The sequence below is a fragment of the Onychostruthus taczanowskii genome, unplaced genomic scaffold (genome assembly GCF_017590055.1).
Source record: "Onychostruthus taczanowskii isolate IOZ18803 unplaced genomic scaffold, ASM1759005v1 scaffold2, whole genome shotgun sequence".
Lineage (NCBI taxonomy): Eukaryota > Metazoa > Chordata > Aves > Passeriformes > Passeridae > Onychostruthus > Onychostruthus taczanowskii.
Genome location: NW_024499239.1, coordinates 21,013,108 through 21,037,663, shown reverse-complemented (window position 1 = coordinate 21,037,663; position 24,556 = coordinate 21,013,108). Strand labels below are relative to the sequence as shown.

Here is a 24,556-nt window from a genome sequence, read left to right as displayed (position 1 = left end):
CCCTTTCTGGATTCCTGCTGCCAGCTCACTGTATTTATTTGTTGTCAGGGATGCCAGAACTCCCAACAAAAATTCCCCCCTTCCTGAGTCTCTTGTGCTGCAATAGCTGCCTGTCTCCTTCCTTGCTAACCCTTTCCTGCACTTTCAGCTTTAGAACTGGTACCAGAGGAGAGGAAATCTATTAGTAATATCCAGGCAATAACTGCAGAGAGGCACAAAGACTATTTAGCACAAAATAGAAATTTCAGGTTGTTGCATATGATAATTTGTTACAAGGTTATAACACTGAATAAGTGCATTTTCTGGAATGTAAAGGAGCACAGTGCAGCTCGTGCTATAGCTGGGAATTCCTTTAAGCTAATTGAAGATGTTTTCTGAAGGGGTTTGGTTTCTTTGTGTTCTGAATAATTGATCAAGTTTCATCCACTTTCTTCTGTGCACTCAGGCTCCAGTTTACAGTCACATATTGGCTGTCATAGTTTCATGTTGCATTTCTTTGGTTGTTCCAGCTTAAAAGAGTTCCTGTGGTGCTCAGGCCAGAGTTGGCAGTGAGTATCATGAGTTGTGCTGGCATGACTGTCTGTGGATCTGCCTTAGGAACAGGATTATTTCATTTTGTAAACTCTAGTTTACTGTTAGTGGAGATGAGAGCACAGCCTGCTGCAATTTGTGAGCTTGCAGGAGTGGTCAGAGGTACATGCAAAACCATTAAGGTGCCACAGCTGCCAAAAATCTTATATGGAGCTGCTGCCTAACTTGTTTATCAGTTAAAAATACTTTTAAGAGCCGATCCTTTTTCGTTCTATCTTTAAATAATTAGAGTTGTGCAAATCAGCAAATCATCTTACATCATCTTTTGTTCTTTCTGTCCGTCTGTTTGCAGTCTCACATGAATCACATCCTTCTTCACTCCCTCTGCCTTGCTAATGCATGAAATACAATATTTTCTCCTTTCTCATTTGTACTTTTCTTGTACATCATTCTTGTTCTCAGACAGAAACTGTTCTCACTTGGACACGTTCACAAAATGCTGCTGTATCAGTCCTCCCCTGGTGACCTGTTTTCAGTGCTCTCATTGTCATATTTGCACTTGCCATTTCCTATTAGCCAAAAAAAAAAAAAAGGTAATTTATCAAAAAAATAAAATAAAGGACACAGACCCCATTAATTGTCCTTTTCCTCTTATACATATAACTTGTATTTCAATCCATTCTAATTTTTACTTTTTTTTTTTTTTTTTTAATAAGAGTAGAAAAAGGAATGGATTTTTTTAGAGCCATCAGTGCTTTTAATTCCTTTAGTCCTTTGTTGTTTTTCCTCTCCATCTCCCAAATTATAACAGGATAAAGGCTCTTAGAGATATGTTCTTTTATACTTTCACTGTGATAGATAGTAGTAGCAGGGTGGCAAGTGTCTGCGTTGCAAATAGGAGAGGATGTATTGCTGTGGGACATGCTTTTCACTGATCAATTTGTTTTCACAAATTTCTGTTCTTTTTGGTTGGCTTCTGGATTCCTAAAAGTTCTAAGGTGAAAGCACTTAGTAAAATGTCAGGTGGACTTCAGTTTCTAATTCTGTTCTCTGATAGAATTTCTTAGATTTTCTTGACTATTTAGATATTTTTAGAGTTTCATAGATTTAGCAATTTTTGCTAAATTTAGCCATTTTTGGAAGAGAATATTTAAGGTAGCATAATAAACAATTCTAGGGCTTCTAGGCAATCTGTATTTAAAACAAAAAACCCAAACAACCCTACAGGCTAATGTTCATGCAGCAAATGTCAGTGTTTTAGCTTGGCAGCTAACAGAGAATGTAACATTATATTTTTCACAGAGTGGTTTGGGTTGGAAGATTGTCTTGTTCCAAGCCCCCTGCCATAGGCAGAGACACCTTTCACTGGACCAGGTTGCTCCAAGCTGGCCATTTTTTTGGTAATACATTTATTGTTCTGAAATTGTTTGTGGACAATTTAGTGGTTTTTAATATTTGTTTAATAGTGTAATAAAGGCTTTTAGAAGTACAGTGATTTCTTTATGTCTAACAGACTGCAGAATTGACATTAATATCCGTCATTGCACTAACAATTTCTCTGTGTTCAAATACTGTGGATTTTTTTAACCATGCTGGTCAGTGCATTCTAGTTTCAATGGCTGTTTTCTGTTCAAGTCATGGATGCTTTTATTTCCAGCTCTTCAGAGTCCCATGAAAAACATTTGCCAAAATGGTGCTGTTTGCTTTAGATAGGTGATTCTATCCTTTGTGTGCATGTGTGTATGCACAGCCATTTTTTAATTGATCTGGAGAGGGAGGTCTGGCCTCATAGTCTGAATGTCTGGAATAGAGTCAAGAAAAGATGAAAAGGGAGACTTCCCAGACTCGTGAATTGTAGTCTTTTTGGGTTTTTTAATAATGGTCTCCTTAATTACTAGATGATTAATTTGATTTTTCAGAGCAAGGAAGAGTTTTTTGTCAGTTGAAAATATTTTCTTAATTGCAATTGTTATCCAGATGGATTGGGGAAATGGTTAGCTCAGTGCATTTTTATAGTTTGTAACCATTACTTAAGCATTGTTTTATTCCCAGAGTCTCTTTTCTTAACCTGTTCTTATCTTTACTGTTCCACCCAGGGCTCAGTAGTCAGTTTTACATAAAAATATAAAAACCTACAAATATAAACTTTGATTGGATACTAATTTACTTTCTCTTTTTTATTACCACACAATTTACAAGTTGTTTTTGTCCGCTCTCCCTCTTTCTCTTTGTTATGCTTCTGACCACAAATAGGTAAGCAGCTCAAATAGGTAATTATTTCCAAAATGGGGCATCTGGTGATAATTAATCTTATCTAGAATCTGCTTCTCAGTGGAATCTAATTAGATTTGTCTTTAGGCAGTTGGTTTCTCTTCCTTCAATTTGTAATGTTAGTGTTTTAAAAATTTTTTGAGTGCATGTTCTTAATCTCCCAGCATCATATATGGTAGTCTGTACTATTTAAATAAATACTGGACCATTTATATTCTTTTTTGGGGATGAAATAGAATGAAAAATGAAAATGTATTTGTTATTCTGAACAGATATGTCTGCTACTGATAGTTTTTCATTTTTTTTTTCTTTCACCCTTTTATTTTCAATGAAAGCTGAAGTTCTCTCAGGGCATCCATCTACTTTTAAGAAACACATCAAAGACCATTAAGCATCCATACTGTGTAACTATTTCATTAGTTTCAAAGTACCAATTAAGGATGCCATTAATTTGCTGAGTAGTTGGTAGTCTGATAGTTTTATCACTAATTCTTGGATTAAAAATGAAAAAAATCAAAAATCACAGAATTATGCTTGACTAGTGGTGAAATTGAGTAGATGTACACGTGTATTCATGTTCTAACAGGAAAATTCATACAGGAGGAGCCTTGTTGATGTTTTGATCAACTGTGCAGCAACAGTAATGGATAGAGCTGAGTTTAGTCAGGGGTTGAGGTGAAGTTCACTGTGTGGCACAGATTAGGTGTAAGCTTTCCATCCAACAGGAAAGGCTGGTGTGGCTGTAAGGGATGAGGCAGCTGTGAACCACCTCAGCACTACCTGCCTGGATGAACTGATGATTGTAAAAGTTGCTCAAAAAGATGCTCAAAAAGACAGGAACTGTCCTCATTCCACTGGGTGTTGCTTGTCAACATTTACAGAGAGCAATTTTCCTCTCTTCACATTTATTTATCATTTAGCAAAAGCCACCTTAGCTTGTTTGTACTGTACTTGTAAATACTCTCTTAAAAACTTGGAAGCTAAGATCCAGCTACTAGATTTTCAGGTTGCTGTGGCAGAACCTGCCCACTTTACTTCTCAGCCAATTAAAAAAAAAACAAAACCAAACCAAACCCTTAGTAAATAGAAAATTGGGAGGGAAAGAGACTTCCTAGAAAAAGGGATCACTTTTAATACTGAATGAAGTTGAACTCTCAAGCCTGTTGAGGGGATGAACCCTGCTGCATACTTTGATCCAGATTCCTGTTTTGTCTTGACAATTCTTTGAGCTTGTAAACAGAATCTGTTGAGAGCACTGGTGATGGCCAGAGCCCAGTTCTGTAGAACAGTGTTGTCTCCATTGGAATTAGCAAACGGGCAGACATCTCCGAGGCTGTACAATGCTCTGGCTGCTCTTCTCTGCTTTGTGTGAGTGGTTGTTGGCATGAGGCTATGAGGATGTGAAATTTGTGGTTGTTCTTTTGATTAATGAGATGTCTATAGACTTTCCAATGAGTGATCAAAGGGAGACCAAAATATTTCAGAACTCAGAGCACAGAAACTCGCCTTAAGGAAGAAATGAACACAAATAGAAAATTTAATAAATATTACAAATCTGCCAAATGAGCAATTATAAAAGTACTAATAAATATATTTTTAAGCTTACTATAATGAAGAAAGATGCTGACATAAAACAGAGGGGGATTTGCTCTGATTTCAAGTCTTTTATTTTCTAAAGCAAAAAAGCGTCAGTAGACAGGGAGGAATTTTCCCCACATTGAATGTTACAGTGAAAGGAATCCAAAATTTCAGGCACATAATCACAAGGTTTTGTAATGTAGTGAGTTTATGTACATCTGCTTAGCACCAGTCACTGACTGTGCCTAATTTTAGGTTCAAGCTTACACTTTGCCATTTGTAATAAACTTGATATGTATATGCTGAGTAGCTTAACAGACATCTGGTGACTTTTTAGGGAGAAAGAGTATGATTATGGGCACAAGAGAAAACAGATTTAATTACTGCAGCACCAGTTCTAGTAATGGAACATCCAAGTGAGTGAGTTGCTTTCCTTAGAACAAAAGTTCCTGCAATTTTGTACTGTGTGATTTCAAAAGTTGGACTTTGTAGTAGCAAGGCTTTAAAAAAAAACGAGTAGTGAAAGTAAGATTTTTAAAAATGTGGAGAAAAGTTCCAAGAGAAGCTGGGTAAGATGATTTCTAGGATGGTAATTTCCTATAGAAAACACAAATATTTTGTAGTTAAATGGTTTTCAGTTAAGACAGGAAAGAGCCAGGATCATCTTGCTTTTATTACTGGCATGTATCGTGTGCAACCTAACTGATCACTCATGTTAATACAGTAAATTAATGCTGAATGTTTAAGATATTTATTTTGAGACTGGAAAAGTCAACTTTAATGAATTTGAGTATGTGATTTTACAGGGGCATAGCAAATGACCAGCTTGTTTTGAAATTGTGGTCCTGTTACATTTCCTTAAAATTCAGATTTCACTATGATCAGCAATGTACTAAAATTAAAGAAATAAATTAATATATATTTTCTGGGTTTTTTTAGGGTGCAAAATTTGGACATTCAATGGGATTAAATCAGGCTGCTCCTCCACGTTCTTCTGCTCGAAGATCATTTGGAAGATCTAAGCGATTTAGTATTACTCGCTCTCTGGATGACCTCGAGGTAATTAACTTTCACTTACAATTTAGAAGTGAGTCGTAGAGAACTTGTAGTAGATAATGCTGATAATTGCTGAAAGAAAGTTAGTAATGTATTAATCTAATAAAGTAACTTACTGTCATATGACATTTTTGTGAGGGGAATACAGATTTCAGATATCGACCTTTTTCAATATTTCTTTAGTAGGTTACGTTGTGGCCATTCTTTCTGTGTGGAATTATAACTTTATTTTTCATATCACAGTTGGTTCTGCAAATCCAAACAATACACTTTTGCTTATCAAAAGGTTCATAATATCTCAGAAATGAGTATATCATGATATATAGAAAAATCAAATATTCATCATATTCTGGTTTTTGTTCAGCTGATGAATTTTGATAGCAGTTGAGAAAAGGGAATTCCTAATCAACTTGGTGATTTTGGCTCCTTTTAAGTGTAATATTATGCTGTTTTACATCTGGTTTAGCATCAGCTGATGTCTGGTTCTCAAAACCATATTGGCTTCGGAGAAAACTAGGAATGAAAAGCCATCCTCCTGTTCTACTGTAGGAATATGGCTTCATTATATCTTCACTCCTAGTGTGCCTCCTCAGGAAAACCCGACCCACAGTGATGTGAAGCTGAATGCAGAGATTCTTCCCTTAGCCCTTTAGCATGCTCATTTGGAGGAAGGCTGGTGTTTGGGGAGAACCAAAGATCTGTGCAGAGTTCTTGGCACAAGAGCCATGCAATGCAAACTGCACCACTTCAGCACGGAGGGAATGTGGTTCTGAGCCCTCCAAATGGGAAGGAGGTGTTTAAAAAGCATTTGAGATGGGAGGAGGGAAGAAGGAGACTGAGTTTTCTGCTGTGGGAAAATGTAGGAAGAGCAGCATTTCACTCTGAACTAAAGGAGAAGGGAGCTCAGTGCAGTGGATGTTCAGGGAGCAGAATATATGGAGGAGCTTCTGGCATGCTTAGGGAATGCAGGTAGGAACTGTAATTACTTATTTCTCAGATATTTTCTATTTTTCTGTTTTTCATAGCAGTCTATTTTCTCTGAAGCTTTTAAGTGTCTTGCTTTTTTTCTAGTTATAGAAAATACTTAATTTCTATGTACTCATAACTTTAATACAGTAACTGCATAACTTAAACACAACAAGAATGGGTTTAGGAACCATCTAGCTGCATCTTTCTTAATCAGAAAATGGTGGTTCTTCTAATTTCAAAAAGTTTGTTGTTATATATATCCAGTTTTGACAGAATTTCTGATTGCAGTAAGAGTGAATTCTCTCAGAATACCAAAGAATCTAGTGCTAGTAATTCACATGCAACAGGAAAAACATGGTTCTTTCCACAGTCTTACAGACTGAAATTTCATACAGGTTTTTTGCACATCTCATGTTTTGAATGTTTTAAACATAAAAAATAAAATTTAATTTCTGTTGTTGGAATTGTTTCACATTACATAAGTATTCATTAAAACAGGCACTTGGGACTTTCCATTAATTTCAGAAAGATGTGATAGTTACTGGCCTAAAATTCCCTTTTTCATCTCATTATGTCCTAGTTGGAATTCATTAGTGTCTGTAAACAGAGTAGCACCAACAGGAGGGATTGAGTCAATCTATGTCCCAGTGTTCTCATCATTGCTGAGTTACTTTGGAAGGGGAAACTTTCATTCCAGGTCACAATATGAACTGGACAAAGGAATGGTCTGAATTCAAATCTGTGTTTGTTTGGATGAATGCCCTTACTACATGTAGCTATGTGGGTGTGGACTGTTCTCTGTCCAGCTACTTCTTTTCACTTTGAAATCTTTTTTTTTTTTTGCTGTGCTTGCTGTAAGAGAATGATATTTTAAGATATCCCAGCCACCAGGAGAAACAGCAATCCAGAGAAGAATTTAAAAAGCTTTGTGTGTCAAAATAAAATAATGTTGAGGCATTTTAATTTTGGTTCAAAATTCAACACTGCTGCTTCAGCACTTGTCCCATGTACTCTAACACTTTGTGTAGTGGAACATAATGTTGTTAGTACATGTTTAGTTTATTTCAGGGCGTCTATTTAGGGTTGGTGGAAGAGGAAATAACAATAGCAGGAAATTCTTAGAGACTCCACCTTTGGAATAATGACCATGAGTGTATTGTATAGGCTACTTGCTTGCTTTTGTGTTCTTTTCAGTTGTCTTAGCAGACTGGATAAGGTAATAATCCAAACATGAAATTTGGAAGTTAATATGCTTCTCTGAGCTTGTGGGTTTGACTCCTGCTGGCATCCAAATTAATCTTCTAAATTGAGCAGTGTAAGTAGGTTCCATGGAATTTCTTTTATGGGCATTTGATGAACACTGCTCATTGCTTACAGGTCTAAAAAGGCTGTATTTGGATTTCTTTGATGATGTATGAACAGTGTGTGAAACACCAGCTGTCAGTGTTGCTGACTGCTGCCATAAGGTGGCGTGATTTCTTTGAAATTTGTTATTTATTTATTTTTCAAAGTATCTGTCAAAGAATACAGCATATTCATAGATATTTTAATAAATAAGAACATGATTTCATGAATAAATGTCACTTTTTCTTTTAACTTGTTAGATTACTTCTGGCTATATGTGCACAGACAGAACGTTTAAGATTAGAATTACTAGTATAGTTGCCCCTCCTTAAGGATTTTCCTCTTACCTACAGAAGCTGTATTATACATAGAAAAAACCAGACAAGTTTGTAGGATTAACGTCTAGCTGGTGTTTTTACTGATAGAAACTGTGCACTAGATTTTTTTAAAAATGCAGGGGTTGAGATGGCATGAGAGTGCAAAATTAATGGTGCAGTTGTGCTATAATTGTGGTAGGGAGAATGTCTCACAAAGCAGAAAATGCACAATGTTATTTCTGAACTGTGGAAATTGTCCTTGTTCACAGCAGGTCTGATTATGATTAATTAGTCTTTAAATTGGAACTGAATTCAGAAAATAAGCATGTCTAGGATGTGCCCTAGTTATGTTATATTCACAAGAAATGTATTTAGAAAATTTTCTTTAATTAATTACAAGAAACCTGGTTTTGTTAAGATCAGACTTATCTTTTATCTAGCAATAACTTTTCCTGTGTGAAAAATTTGTTGTTATGAAGTAGTGACCATTAAAAGCCGTGTTAACGTTCTGTGATTTGCACCAATTTTACTTCTTAGCATATTTGCTGATTCATCTTTTCAAGGTGTAACTTAAGCTAAAAGGACCTTATGATTATTCAATATTTGGCTTAATGAGAGGGCATGATCCTGTCTTTCTTCCCACTTTTCTTTCCTGTAGGTAAGTGCCACTACTCTCATCCTCTTGCACAATTCTACTCTGGAAAAGATGTTTGTAAATTTATAAACAAGTTAAAGATGTCTCTGTGACACTGCAGACAGTAGAACACTACCTATGTAAAAATTTACCTTAAGCACAGTAATTGTAATTCTTCTATTCATCAACAGGTTTGGTAACACTTTCAACTGTAGCCCATTCCACTCATCTTTTAATTTTTCTTGAAGTCTGTAAAAAAGGGGGAACCTTGCAGTATTTTCTTGAAGTTAAAAAATTTGGGTTCCTCCTCACCAAGAAGAAAATTCAAATCTGTTTTTTCCTGAAAATAATTTTGGTACTTGTACATTTTGTATTTCTCTGTGGTTGAAATTAGGGCAGAGTAGTATAATGAGAGACAAAATCTCTTAGGGAAACAAGTGTCAAATTCTGTAAGTATTGTTAAATAATCATTTAATGCAGAGATATTTTTAAAATTAAAGATGATTTAATTCTTTGAACTAAGTATCATGACAAGAAAAGATGGCTGTTGAAGCATTTCTTCTGTTCTCATCCTGTTTTGGAAAGCTTAAAGCTATATTGTATATTATAAACAACATTTGTTGTGTCAAATTTCTAGAGTTTAGTAATGTTTTCAAAGTTGGAATGTATCATGTATTCTTTTCAAAAATCAGTGTAAGGGCTTTTGTTAGAATGTTCCATCTTAATTATAACCATTAATAATGTAGTATTATTAGGTGTTAGATAATAATGCTTGGGTTTTTTTCCTGTTTTGTTAATTCTACTGAATCAACTTCTTTTTGCATTTCATCTGCTATTTGAAAGCAGACAGCACATCTCTTTGGTATGAGGTTTTTGTACTAATGGATGACATGTCTCTGCTGGATATTAGCTTTGGCATCCGTGGGTGGCAAAACTCCCCCTAAATGCTCTTTGGACTTAATAAGGAGTTTTTAAGTGGGTACCTGTTTTTGTTTTACTGATTTAAATAATCAGACAAAGCTTACACAGGGAGATAATAGCTTATATTAGACCAACTAGTATACTAGGAAAATCAGACAAGAAGATCTAAACATGCCCCAAACTTTTCCCACCCTCTCATATGATCTAATAAAAAGGATTAACTCTCCCTGCAGAGGTTGCTTTATTGATGTTCTTAGATCATCACCATGGCCACAATGCCACCACTATGGCAAGTATAAGTACATGTTTTAAATCAAGAGGCCTCTTCGTTCTCAGCTTTTAACAGTGAATTCAAAATTTGAAAAGAATGTATTGTTTTGTCTCAGACTTCACCAATTAGTTTATATATCTTTGAAGAAGGAAACATCATGCCAGTAGTATACATTTTATTTTTCTTCACAGATTGTGCTCTAGCATTACTGTTAGGTTTTTGCTAGTATTTTATACTATACCATATTTTTACAAAGATTTTCACTATCTACTCTTAAGTTTACATTTGTAGATGTTTTCATGGAAAGTTCTTGTGCTCCTGAAACTGTTTTGTAAAGTATCTGACAAAGGTGGGTTGGTCAACAGATCAACACAGTTGTGTGCAACCTCTTTATTGTGATTTTGAGGTGCTTATTTCTACATAAAGTCCAGAATGCTAAACTGTGCACTTTTTCCCCAGACACTGAGAATAATGGGATTTATTTTTTGTTACTTAAATTGGTGAAATGATCATCCTTCAGTAATGTTATTGTTGACTGTTTTCTCCTGCTTTTGGGTTATTTTCTTTACTTCCGATTCTGGAGAAATTTGCCATTTAAATTTGCATGTAAGAAGCAGAGTAGTCAGAGAATGTGCTGAGAGCTGGATCTCATCTCTGTGTTTTTCGTGAGGTGCATAAGGGCAGTGCTCATCACAGCAGTGCTCACCCCATGCTGTGGTGCTTGAGAAGAAACCAACAGTGTTGCCTAGGATGGATTCCTTCGGGAATTAGGTCCCCATACGTGCAAAGGCAGTTGGCACAGTATAGAGAAATTTCTTCTTGAGGAGGCAATCAGTAGATTGTCTGACCCTGCCACTCAAGTGTTGTTCCAGCCTTATTGCCTCCAGGCTTGGCTCCCAACACAAGTCCATTTCTGCCACAGAGACAGAGACACAATATATGCTTTCAGGTACTAGAGATAGACTTGTATTCTCTATAAATTAATTTTCTTTTAGTAGCCAGTACTGCCATTCTTAAGACGTGATTAAAGGGACACAGGTGAATTCACAGGCTGTAAATACCTCTGCAGTTTGTGGAACTACAAGGATCAGACAGGATGAGCAAGTTCAAGTAACCACCTGAAGCTAAAGAGGGGTTGCATTCCTTAGTTCAGCAATGTAAGATACTGGGATTTGGCTTTGGCTCTGTTATTTTGGTTCTGGTTTCCTTGAGTAGTGACAGAACTGTCAGTGCTCACACAAATGGAGCTCTTGTTAGGTTGGCAACGTCTCAGAGGTGTCTCTCTCCCTCATCGAGCATTCTTCAAAAATGTGGCTTACTCTCTTTGGACTGAAACTGTTCCCTCTTCTGGGTCTGAGGCATTAAGGCAGAATAATGCTACTATTTACTGCTCTGATTCTGAAATGAAGAGCTATTTGCTGCTTAAGGCTGATCCTTGCTGCAGTTTCTTATATTACATTTGTTGATTCAAGGGCATCTTTTAAGGCTCCTCCCAAGTGAGGTGAAGTTACTCCAGGTAATAATGCTGAGAGCAGTTTCTGAAGATGAGACCAGGCTGCTTTTATACGTCTGAATGACTGGGCAACAAAATGGCAGATGAAAATGTATGCAGATAAATGTAAAGTAATACAAATGAGGCAAAATAGCTCTAGCTTCATACAACAAATGATATATATGTTTCTCAGCAGACTGTTTCTTCTCAGAAGTGAGGTCTTTGAGTTATAAGGGAAAGTTGCATGTAAACAACAGCTCAGTACAGTAGCAATGAAGCAAAGTCCTGTATTACAGATTATTACAGAAGGAATAGATGATTTCATTGCATACAATGTGGTTTGGTTTTCCATACCTGGTCTCTTTATTTTAAAATGTTCTGATATATTAGAAGAAGAAAAGATTTAGAAAAGTGTAAGGAAGAATGGAAAATCATGGGTAGCATAGGAAAAGTAGCTGGGATTGATTGCTCACTCTCTCCTTCGGGACAAGTCGTCGACACCATTAATTAAAGATAGCTGGAGCCAGGAGGAAAACAAACAGGAGTACATGATTGTTCATGTGGGAGGTGAGTTGGTCTGTGGGATGCCTCACCACTGAGTGCTGTGGATGCAAGAAATTTGCATGTCCTGGAGGGAAAGTGGACAAGTATTTGGAAAAGAGAGCCACTGGGGATTATTAAGGAGACAAGCCACACCAGGTTCAGGAAATATCTTGAACTATAAATACCTGGAGACTGGGAGAATATCACCAGGGAAATGTCTGATATGGTGCCCTGTGCTGTTCGTTGGTAGGCTTCCCTGTGTGGCCACTACTGGAAACATAATCCTGGGTTTGATAAGCCCATGTTCTGATCGTGTGCAGAGACGTGAGGGTGGACAGTGCCTTTCCCTGGCTGTGGGACTGTGGTGTCCTCTTGGCACAGGAAGCTGTGCGACCTTTCCCTTGCTGGGAGGTTGTTGTGAAGGGCTGCAGTACCTGCTGGTGCTGGGTGCCTGCCCTGGGCACTGGGAGCATTCCCTGTGTGTACTGCCATGCTGGGGGGGATGGCTCTGGCCACTGCCCTGCCCAGAACTGCTGCTGCTGCTGAGATCGCCCAGGCGGCTCCTGGAATGAGTAGGAATGAGGAACTGCCTGACTGGTTTGGTGTCTCTCCATCCCTGCCCTCCCTCGCTGCTCTTCCTGTTACCTGGTGTGTCTTTTGATGTGACAAAATAATAACTAAGGAGGGATTTTTGCTCTATGATGAGACCTGGTTGATGTTAGGGAATGAATAAGGCTTTATTGAGTGAACTGAATTGGTATTTCTAGAGCATAATCACAGGATACATACAGCACATATTGATAGCATCTGCAAATTGTTTCTGTTTCTCTCTCATGCTTAAACTGCTGGGATTTTGGCTAGGAGTTTGTACCACCTAATTTTCACTGTCCTCATGCATTTATCTGTCCAGTGAAACTGCAAAAAGAAAAAGAAGCCAGCTATTAGAAGCTTTTTATTTACTTACTAGCATTTCTTATTTACGATTAAATCATTAAAACTAGTACTTCTAGAACTTAAAATATACAGTAAAAAGTCCATCCACAATTTCCCTCTGGATCAAGGAACTGCTGAAGGATGATGTTTAAGGATTATTTTTGGGCAGAAAGTGCATACATTTTTTTCTGAAAATGCACAGATATTGCAGGTCTGTCTGGAGAGTAGGTGTGGTATTGAAAATTATGAGAGTAATGTTTCACTTGGAACATGATCCTCGTAAATGCCAATGCTCTGCTTACTCACAAGAACACGAAGAGTTGTGGTAGGATGAGATAGGTTGCACAATCTGCATACATGTGATTGTAATCACAGCGAGACATGTACCTACATGCCAGAAACTGCAAGGAGTTTGCTGTGAGTCTTACATGTTTTAACAATATTTTTTAAAAAGTATTTTTAGATTATATTTTAATTATTTTTAGTAGAGATTGGTGACTCGGTTCACTCAGGAAATACGCTCATCAAAGGGGAATGTATTAAAAAAGAGAATACTTTGGATGAGAAAGCAATGTTGACTCAATTCTTCAACAAGTTTGGACAAACCTTCACAACAGAGTCCTGTAGGCCCTCAGTGAATGTATTTTACATTAGCAGATTCCTCAGCAGGGCTGTTGTCTTTACAGAAGCTTTATTGTTACACAGGACCTGCCTCAACACCATTTTGAAAGCTGCCTGTTCCTTTTGATGAGAAGATACAGAACCAGTACTGAGGGCGGGGAATGTGCTGGGGAGGGAGGAGAATGGGAGAGGTGTTGATAGGGCAACAGGCAGAGAAGCCTCATTTTTTTACTGGACTCTGGAAGAAGTAAATATGTGTTCAGAAAGAGCGTAATAATAAAGTTGAAGGGACTGTTTCTTAACAATGAGATATTAAACCATTTATACATGGAGAAAACTTTTACTGATAGTCAAGTGTCTGTAAGTATAAAGTTTTGTTTGTCTAAAGCGAGCAGAAAACAGGAATATGGTTTAATGAGTAGTCTTCTGAGCTAAGAAATCTTGCAGTGAAATATGATAAATTATGCTTCTCAGGATTCAATGAGGTTTTAAAGAGACAAAGTTCGTAAGTATAAGTATTTAAGTTGACTTTCTATATAAGCTGTTATAAAATTAAGAGTACACAATTTTTGTAGCCATTTTTAAAATTCTTTACAGCATTGTATTATTTTTAAAATGTATAGTAGCTAAACTGATACTTCTCTAAGTTTTTTTTATAAAGCTTTCACTTAATTTTTATTATACTTGCACGTGTTTCCGTACAGCAAAAATGTCTTTACAGATATGTTACCTTGTAATTGTTACAGTGCTTTTTTAAAGTTGTGCAGCTAAAGGGATTCTTCTTCTTCCATCTGGAATTTTATCCAATAAAACAGAATCCAGATGGTGTGAGTTATTAGAATAACTGAAAATAAATGAAAGGTATTTATAGAATACAAAATTTCTGAGGTGTAGAGACTTTGAGATCAGTTTTAGCATGTTGCTGCTCAATAAACACTTATTTTGCAAGTAAGCATACTAGCTGTGTTATCAAATTTTTACATTATGGTCTTATTCTGTCTGTGTATCTCAGTATAAAATTGTCTTAAATGCTAAAAGTATGGCAGCAAAATTTTCATATTTTAAAATCAGGAGGGAAATAAATTGCAAAGCATGGTAAGATGTTGTATGCATTATTTACTTAAAACATAATAATTTTTATTCTCACTTTTACATTGATTTCCTCAAAATCTATTAATTTTTAGGGGTTACATCAGTAGCAGGAAATTCAGAAGTGACTAAATGTGTTTCAGTGATCTGTCAGTTAATCATATGCTCTTTAATATGCAGTTTAAATTTAGTTTACTCTTGGACTGCAAGTTACCTTCCATTTGGATGTGCAAATTACGCTGTTTCTGCATGTTTTTATTATTGGAGAGAATTCAGTTGTCTTAAAATGTTGATCAACAGAAGGGGAAAATAAAACCATGAATTGTTCACCAACAATTTTGCAAAAGTATATTTTTTCAATTTTTATTTTGCAGTCCTGGGGAATTATTTTTCAAACTTTAAAATATGGCTCATAGAACTAGATTTTTTTTTTTTTTTAAGAGTGGATTTCTGGATGGCAAACCTTGAACTTAGTACTTGAAAAGGTGCACAGGAGTCTGAGCAGTGTGGCAGACAGCAGAGGGCACTCGGAGCAGTGGTTTGCATCATTCCCTCTGCTTCGCGGGATTTATTGTAGGGGAAGTCTCAGTGTCTGACAAGGCAGCTTGTACTTCACTTATTTATACACCAGCAAGTTCCAGCTAGTTTAGCTTCAAAATATTTTTGTTAATATTGCATTGGAATGGGAAGGACTCTTATTTCAAAATTCATAGAGGGAATCCACAATGTTGTAAATAAGAGAATCTTTCCTCTTCTCCTCAGTAGCACATATGGGGTCTGTTTATTGTTGAGTAGCTGAAAAATCATTGACAAAAATATATTTAGACAGATTACAGAAAATTTGGAGAATTAGGGGAAAAAACCATTTTATTTTGTGGCAGAGTTTTCTTAATTTTTGTGTAGGCTTTTTGATGCTCCTGCTTTTTATTTCAGTAACTGGGATCAGTGAGCTAAAGCATATTCTTAAAATATGGCTGTCATGCAAGTAGTTGTTACTTTATTATGACATTAAAAAAAATCAATACTTGATGAAATTTAAGATTTTTGGTGGTGCATTCTGCCAATGTCCCATTTAGTTTAGGACTGTGTGATGAGGAGCCTGGTCCAGGGGATTGCCTCTTTCTGGTTGCTTGGTGGTTTTTGTGTGTGTTTTCTTCTTTTAGGAGTCAGGGATATATTAAATCCCATTAATCTTCTGACAAGTTAAAACTTATCCAGGCTCCCTGTCATTTGGTCTTTCTCTTCAGCATTTTCTGCTCTGAAAACAAATGTACAAAAGCAAATATGAGCAGGAAGTGGAGGGAGGGTAGGAGAGAAAAACAGATCAACCTTATCTGGGGTCGCTCCCCCTTCCCACAGTTTAGCTCCTAAGCAGATGGATGTGGGTTTACAAATGTCGTCTTTGGTGTAGCTGAATAAGGCTTTTAAAGCTGATGTACCATATTTTAACACTTTCCATTAATAGCTTTGCAAATTAGCACTCCTTCTGCTTTTGACCTTTGACCTCTGAGTTGCCTGCCCAATTTACAAATATGCTACGCAAAATCACAAGATTTTATATCTGTAGCTGCTGAAATAAGCTGTGAAAATGTAGAGGGATATGAATTTTTAAAGGGCTTTCAGTGCCACACGACACTTCATAGCCATGATCATTAACTGCTGCTGCCTAATTGCAAGAGCTTATTTTTCAGTGTTAGTTGAGTTGCTGTATGGAAAAAACGTGGATGTGTAATGCTTAGTTCAGTGAAACAAAATCAACAATTCTTCATGTCTGTTTAAAGGAAGGGATTATTAGGTTTACAGTGCCTAGAATGTGTAAAGCATTGCCCACCCACAGTGTTCCCAACAATGTTCACTGCAGTTGCTGCTGGTCTTGCAGCTACATCCCACTGTTGCATGTGGGGTCAGTTTTCTCTTGTTCCTTCTTATGGGTAACATTCTCACCCGTTAAAATTGTACAAGTACGTTTTGTCCTTCTAGGTGATTCCTAGAGGATTTAGGTTGGATGTTAAGTGTAAGTGCTATTGATAAAAGTCTTGTTTTGTGTTACCCCAAAGGGGTGTTCATAGGAAAGTTCTTCAAGCATTTCTGATCCATTTGTGATTATTATGCACCTGATTATTTGTGATATTGTTGCTATTTGATTAAAGTATTGACAAAATACATTCTGCATCCCACTTGGTTTAGTGTCAAACAAAATGCAATATTGAAACAGCTCTGGCATTTTTTTCTTTATGAAGTTGCACATTTTGAATACTTATCCACACGCAGTAAAACTGTTTTGTGCAAGTACCATAGGGCATTTGCTTCTGAAATCCTAGAATAATGGAGGGTGTAATTTGTAGTTTTAAAAACACATTTCTTCCTGTCTACCCACCCATTTGTTTCCATTGCATTTGTCATGGTATTAAACGCTTATAGGAACATTCCAAACTGCAGTGGTGTGCCTATTCAAACAAGTAATCAATCAAAAAATTAACTTTCCGTCACAGCAATTGTCTTATGCCTCTAATATTCTAGTTAGGATAGGCTTCATCTGCAAGGAAATTAAATTTCTTCCCTGATCACTCTAAATTAAATTGAGAAGATTAGGTTTTCTGTTAACTAAGTCTCTAAATCCTGAGTGCAAAATGGGAAGATGTGCAGACTTTTATGTATTGGATGTAGCAAGTCAGTCTCACCATGAAATATTGAGTAAAGGCTCTTCTCGTTCCTCATTTTCTCTCTTTACAAGTTCCAAGTAACATTTGCCTTCTTCACAGGGCTGTTTGTGTATTAGGGGCTCAACCTAGGAACTGCATGGCTGTGGGGGGTTCCACATGCTGTACTGAGCAAGGGAGAAAGTTCCTCTTTCCTAAATGACTACTAGCACGTCCACTTAGGGCTTAAGGACATCCCACTAGCATACAAATGCCCAATAATCACTGCCGGATTGCAATTCTGGTGTTTATTTTTAGCAGAAAATTGTGTTCTGATTGCTTTAAAAATAACAGCAGCGAATGATTTAGGTACTGTCACTGTTGTGGACAGCAGCAAACTTCCTGAAATGCTGTACTTTCCATATAGAGTCTCTTGAAGACATCGCTGTCACAGGCAAGTGAATTGCACTTCCCTCTTTCATTACAAGGAGCCTATTTTGCTCTCGGTTCCTGAGGCTCTGTGCACAGAACTCTCTTGACATCAGCTGAGCACAGGTTCAGGTCGTGAGGGAGGAAGGGCAGAATAGAAGTTGGTTTCTGCAAGAAGAATTTTGTCTTTAGTGACAAGAGGCTACTCCTAGGTTTAATGAAATGCGCCAAGTCTCCTTGTATTGCAGATTTTTATGTGCAGTTTACAGTGATAACCGCTGAAAAGTTAAGCAGAATGGACTATTTGAGGTCCTATTTTGTTCTGGCTTGCATTATGTAAACCTCTGAAAATAGTGATTTACTATGTAAATGTTTCTCTAACTAATGTTAGGGTGATTAACTAGTGTTTTTTTGGAAACTGTCTTGGAAATCTGTTTTATTGAATACAGGACTACCATAGGGCTCAGCATCATTTTATTTTCCTGATTTGTTATAGGAAACGTTCTCAAATACAATCAGCATGATTTATATAAAATGATCGAGCTTTTCTGGTGAGAGATAATTGAGATCTAATCTGAATCCCTGACGAACCACAGCTTCCTGCATTGGCCTGTTGCTATTGGTAACATAAAGGGAGTAAAATAGAACTTCATACGAAATGCCTTTAAACTTTACTGGCATGTACAGGCATGGAACAGCGTTGAATTTTTTAGTTTAATCTTTGAGAAGCCGACGTGTTAAGGAAATGCTTTTTCCATATTAAGTGAAGATGAATTTAGGAAGAGTGCTGCTAGGAAAAATAACTGCTGTTTCTTACGAGGAGCGGGTAAGTGATATGAATTATATTTAGCTAAAGCAAGGCATTGTTGTAGTGAGAAATTAGAATAGGCTATTGTTATTGGCAAGAAATTAGAGAAGAATGGGATCAGCTTCAGAATGCTTTTTGCTTAGCTTTTAAGCTTTTTTACTTACCAGTATTTGAGTTAAAATTCCTTTGTAAATGCAAACATTGGGTTTTATTCTCAGAGAAAAGTAATATTGTTATACCAACTAACATTGAGATTTTGATATGTATTTATGAACTATGCCTAATATGTATAAAGCTAAAAACCCAGTATGTTTATAATGTGTGCCTATTATTTCATTATGTGCAATGTATTTTGTATATGCTTTCTGTACCATTATATCAATATTATATCTTTAGGTAAGACTGTATATATTTTGTCTATATCTTTATAAAAATAATTTTAGGGATGGACTTGGCACTTAAGGTACTGTTTTTATATGTGATGAGATTGGTTTTGTTTGGGGTAAAAAGTTGGACATTTATTTCTCAAAGGAATTCCAAATGTCACATCATTTATTCTTCCTATGTTGTTTTTATAGATTCAAATATTTGACAAAATTATATGGAATGCATTTAGTAAAGTTATTGTACAGTAGTTGTGCAGTATGTTTTTCTTCAGAACTCTTACATATGGAATGCTTTCGTGTTAACTCTTACAAATGCAATTTGGTGATAGAGAATTGAAAAGTGAAATTGTGTAATAGTCCTCCTTTAAGTGGCATTCTGAAGGGGCACTCTTCTCAAAGAATTCTAAATCATTAAATTTATTGCAATAATATTTTGAAATGGGGATAAAAAGCCTGCAATGTTATGCTACTTTTTAGGTGAGAAGTACATTTGAGGTTCTTTATTAGAAGGAAAAACTAGCAATAATTGATGAGTAATATGGCTTTATTTTTTATGTAAAATGTTAGAATTGTATATAACATATTTTGAGGCACGATCTCCCTCCCCTCCCAGAGTCCACTGGAGTTCATGGCATGAACTATGTTGATGCTATAATATATTTGAAAATACATATATATATCATGTAAATCTTGGAGTAATGTGACTGAAGACCTGGGGATTTGCTCATAATACATACCTTGGCAAAAGGAGAAATTGCTTCAGGTGATTTAAGAAGTAGTTTGAACAAAGCTAGATGCAAGCAGACGGTCAGCTGAGAGATGGGCTTTCCCTGAGATAAGTGACAGAGTGTTTGAAAGTTGGCTCTTTGTATTCAGCCTGTAAATGTTCAGAACCCAGCAGATTTCCTAGCATTATCCTCTATACTGAAATCGTATGAGGAAATGAGTTTAGAATGTTGGTGGAGCTAGGTGTGCTATTCTAACCTGAAAGGCTCATATGCAGGGACTTTATAAAATAGTGTGTGAAGTGATGTTGTACTGGGTAAGTAACAGATTCTGGCAGCACTCAGAGAATTCTTTGGATGCAGCAAGAAGTCGATGCCTGTATTGCAAGAAAGTGTGCTTTGGAAAGGAGACAGAGAGGTCATTTTAAATCCCTTTTATTCCAAATCTTTCTGGATGCCCGGGAAAAGAATAGATGTTTCTGTTTAGTCTGTGATTCTGTCATTGTTGGAATAGGGGAGAGAAATAAATCTTCACTCTCCTTACAGATTTTACCCTCTGTTTCTCAGGAGGAGTGGGAAACAGAGATGTCTTTCTTGGCTCAGGAAGGCACTCACCCCCACTGTAATGGCACAGATGATTTCACGTTGCTCCATTTTATTTCTAAGGCCTGGCATTTCCCAGTATGTGTCACCCACCCCTGCCAGTATCCCCCTCTTTCCCTTTGTTCTACTCCAGTGTTTGAGCATGTCTTCGACTTGAGTGACAAATCTTGAGGTGGAGAGAAAGGAAATTTTTGTATTGTGTTACCTGGGTAGTTGTACACATGGATTTATTTGCTCAATATAATGCCTGGGCTATAGGTGGGGTATTTTTTGGTTTTCTGCAGGATGTTGTTATGGCAGAATTGGACAGTACCTAGTCACTTCTCTGGGACCTGATCCATGTAAATGGGAACATGTAAGATGGATAAGAGTTTCTGTCACCTGAAAGATGTCATCAGACAAGCTTCATGCAGAGCTGCACACATCTAGCAGGTTATAGGCCATGAAAGCTAAAAGATACAGCCTGTTCCAACCTTATGAACTTTCAGCCTTGTGAATTATTCTCCTCTATGCCCTCTCTCCCTTTGTACCTTGCTGTTGGTGCAAGGTACTGTGTTGTCTACTTCTGTTCTGGGAAAAAAATTAGGTACTCACAAAGTAGTTTTCTCCCTAATAATTATTGTAAGCTTAAACTATTTTAGATTTGTTGCTAGCAGATCCTGAACACAACATCAAAAGCTCACAGGCCCTTCTGGTTTTTCCACCTAGCAAAGAGAGATGATGCAAAGGGGAATGTAACATGTTTTCTCTTATTCAGAACTTCATGCTATCAAATATATGCTGCAGCATTTGCCAGTTTAGAGAGACCTAGAGCATCTTTTGTGCTGTATGGTAGCTGGGAAACCACTCTTCAGCTTGCTGGCTCTGCCACTGAGCTTCCCTCTCAAATCACAGAGATCCAGACCCTCTCCTGAAGTCCCTGGCACAGAGTTGCATCCCCCAGCTTTGTGGGGTGTGTGAGTGTCTGTGTAACCCAGCTGCTAATCCAGTGAGATGAGCAAGCAGAGTTCCCGTGAAGGCAACTACTGGAAGGCATTTTAGCTTTCCTAAATTAGATTTATTTTTAAAGTTTTGGTAATGTGTTGCCATCAAATTCCTGGCATATACCAGGGGCTTTTTCCTAAACCAATTCGGTAACTGGTGTAATTGGAAGAAATTTCAGTTCTTATCTGGTTGTGAAAGATTTGATGGTTTCATCCAATTAGATTTTGTCTCTGGATGATAGCTCATAGGTACATTTACAACATATATGTTCTGTCATTTGTAATAAAATGCTTAAATACTTAAAAAAAAAAATCCTCACTTTAGCCCTAACTGGCACAGAGTCATGCCCTGTCCTTCCTCCTCTTTCTGAAATGGCTCCCTACAGGAGCTTTTCAATTTTATATCTTCTGATACACATATTTTTCAATAGGTGGTTCTTAATATATGTGTAGTGTTAAATTTCATCAACTAATTCAACTTTTTATGTGTAGTAGATCAAATTTTATCCTGAAGAGCCTCCAGTGGTGGGAAACATGAGTGCTGAAGAATGAAAAAAAGTCCCCAACATAAACTGTATTTTTAAAATGAGCTCATCATAGTATTTAAAAAAATCTGGTCTTGCAACTTATACCTTTCAAAGACAAATCTAGACAAGTTTCAGCTGAACAGTTTAGAAGAGAAACTTCTTTGTCTGAATGTGGACTTCATGCAATTTCTGACAGGTTTAAACTGAGATTTCTGAGTACTCACAAACGTAGTTTGAAGATATTACTTGAATATTAATTCTTGCACAGTAATTACAAGCTTTAGTTTTTAGGTTTTATTGAATTAGATGGATTTAATTACACAGATGAATTGAAAGAAATGTTCTTAAAATATATTTTATTCTGTGATTTATAGAAATAAAAGGATAATGCTTGGAACACAATAGGTATATTTAGTGACTCTAGTAAAATATATTCCTTCTATAGGTGCTTTTCTAAAATGTTCTAACATAAAAATTACTAAGGTCCTGCTTGGAGAGATTTTAAAATGCTGATACACCTAATGTAGACAAAACATTTAAAATAAACAAGCAAAACCAACCTGTGGTGTGCAGAAAGTTCACTGCATTAACTTATGCAAAAGGAATTGAGATAAAACTCTCAGTGTCCATTCATGATTGAGCTTTTCTATGAAATTGCACCATTTTCTCATGCAAATATCTTTTATAATTGTTAACTTCCCAGTTTTTGACAGAAGTAGTATGAACATTCTTTCTGCTATCATGAAAATCCTAATAATTTTGCTTCATACCTTTCAAAACCATGTGGTGTTTCAATCTAGGTTAATGAAAGCTAACAAAGTAAATGACCATTCCTAAAATATAGATATTTTGAAAGTACTTTGGGTTTTTTTTCTGTCTAATGTGTAAGCTGATACTATTACTTTACTTTGAGTCATCATTTTCTTTGCTCTTTTAGAAATGACATTGAAGTTGTTTATTCATTAACTGTACTGTACAGTGATGTGCTAAGAAATTAGAAGCAATCACATTTATAAACCAGATTTCAGTAATGCAAATTAAATTTTCTAAATTACCAACATGAATTAAGTTATGGCTTCTGAATTTATAACATGATCACTAGGCTTATGTACAAAATAGAAGTAGAAAAGATTTCCTAAGCCCCACCGAAGGATTGTAACCATAACCATGTTTTTGATACCTGAAACAAAGCTCTTAAAGGGAGATGCTTGCAGATCCTTTTTGTTATATTATTATGCTTCACAGATCCAGAAGCATTTATGTAGTTAAGCAAGAAGTGCCACCATTTTTTAATTTTTAAAATCTTTTTAATGAGAGGTGTATTTATGTTTATCTGAACTAGCACCAGGGGAATGACTTTGGAAGTCCCAGAATACTTGTGCCAGAGACTAGCTCAGATCCTCTCCTGCTGATGGGAATGGTGAGGTCATTTATAACAATTTCTTCAGAGAGTGTTAACATCAGGGTGAGAGCCTGCAGTGAAAGAGAGAAAGAAAGGAGAATATATTACTAAAGGGTTTTTTGGTGGATTTTGAAGAAGAGTGGGATTGTTTGTTGCCAAGGCTGAAAAACACAAACTATGGAGAGGTAGCTGTTAGCTTGAATTGTGTTTATATTTGTGCTTTTCTTCTTCTGTGTGTTTCTGACATTGAAAAAAATTTAGATACTGTAGGACAATATTTCTAAGCCTTTTAATGAGCATTACAAATGAAGAGACTATTTTTAACTATTTAGAATGTTTCCAAAATGTTCAAGGACACTTTCAATGACCAAGAAAAGATTGGCCAACCTAAAATAAAAATACTTTCTATTAGTCATTAAAAAATCAATGCAAACTTAAATCTAAAAATCATTTGTCCTCCACACTTCACTCAGCTGAGTGTCAAGGTTCAAGCATTGGAGTACCTATTTGGGAAATGGTCAGTACTTGGATTTAAGGAGGTATTGGATGCCTTGAGGTCATTTATGATGAAAGTTGAGAAGTCTAGGGTAGATAAGCGCATAAGCTTCAACATTTCACTAGCATACTAATTGTCTTTGAAAATCTGATGTACAATAGGTAGAGGTGGTGAGGAGTTCTTACTTATTGGAAGTTAAATTCTGGTTTATTGCAAGCACTCTGAACATCCTTTTGTTTCTGTGACAGTCAGAAGTGACTGATAGGAAAAGTTTTTAGGGTCACCTGCCTGACTAAACACTGAATTTTCATTTTTATGCCACATATCTCCAAACACTACAGCAAATTAAAGTGCATGAGGTATTGTTTTAATTCATATTGTTTTCCAGTCTTTGCAGGTCAGTTTTAGGTATCTGCCTTGTCACAAGTACCAGCTGATTGTCTCTGCCCCTCTAAGAAGGACTTTTGGGAGCAGTGTAGTTACCACAGCAGGAAATTCACCTTCCAAAAAATATTGGTGGGCTGAAATCCCTGGGCAGTAGTGGTTGAAAGGGGTGAATTTCATGCTGGGGAGAAAACAACTGTGAGAAATAACAGCTGACTTCTTTAGATTTTCCTCTCTAATATTATCACTTATTAATAAGATGATAAAAGTATCTAGTACTGAAAATGCTAAATGAAACTCAAAGATTTCTGATACTTGCCATGAAACTTCAGTAACACTTTTCTTTTTCTCTTTTTTATTGCAGTCAGCAACTGTTTCTGATGGAGGTAAGCTGAAGCTTGTTTTTACTTTTATAATGAAAAATAATCACTTTTCCACATTAAGCAACATAATATGTGGTAAATTATGTGATATATTACAAGATGTAAGTCCAAGGTGGTGCAGAACTCTGTGGCTGCTTTGGGAACTGTGCCAGTGAAAATATTGCAGGCTTGTATTCACATACTTTCACTGGTTTATTTGCATAATATTTTTTGGGTACATT

General features: G+C 36.4%; 1 protein-coding gene across 5 annotated transcripts in view; it reads left to right on the top strand.

The window, feature by feature from the left end:
* Positions 1–24,556, top strand: part of RGS12 (regulator of G protein signaling 12) — an 84,756-nt gene that overhangs the window by 17,267 nt on the left and 42,933 nt on the right. For 3 of the 5 annotated variants that reach the window (XM_041402584.1, XM_041402579.1, XM_041402580.1), the window contains exons 3-4: positions 5,320–5,439; positions 24,317–24,338. In XM_041402584.1, the coding sequence (XP_041258518.1) occupies positions 5,320–5,439; positions 24,317–24,338 (142 nt within the window). Of the gene's footprint in view, positions 1–5,319; positions 5,440–13,727; positions 13,842–18,373; positions 18,465–24,316; positions 24,339–24,556 lie in introns of those variants that run through there. The other 2 variants (XM_041402583.1, XM_041402582.1) reach the window with 2 other exon arrangements.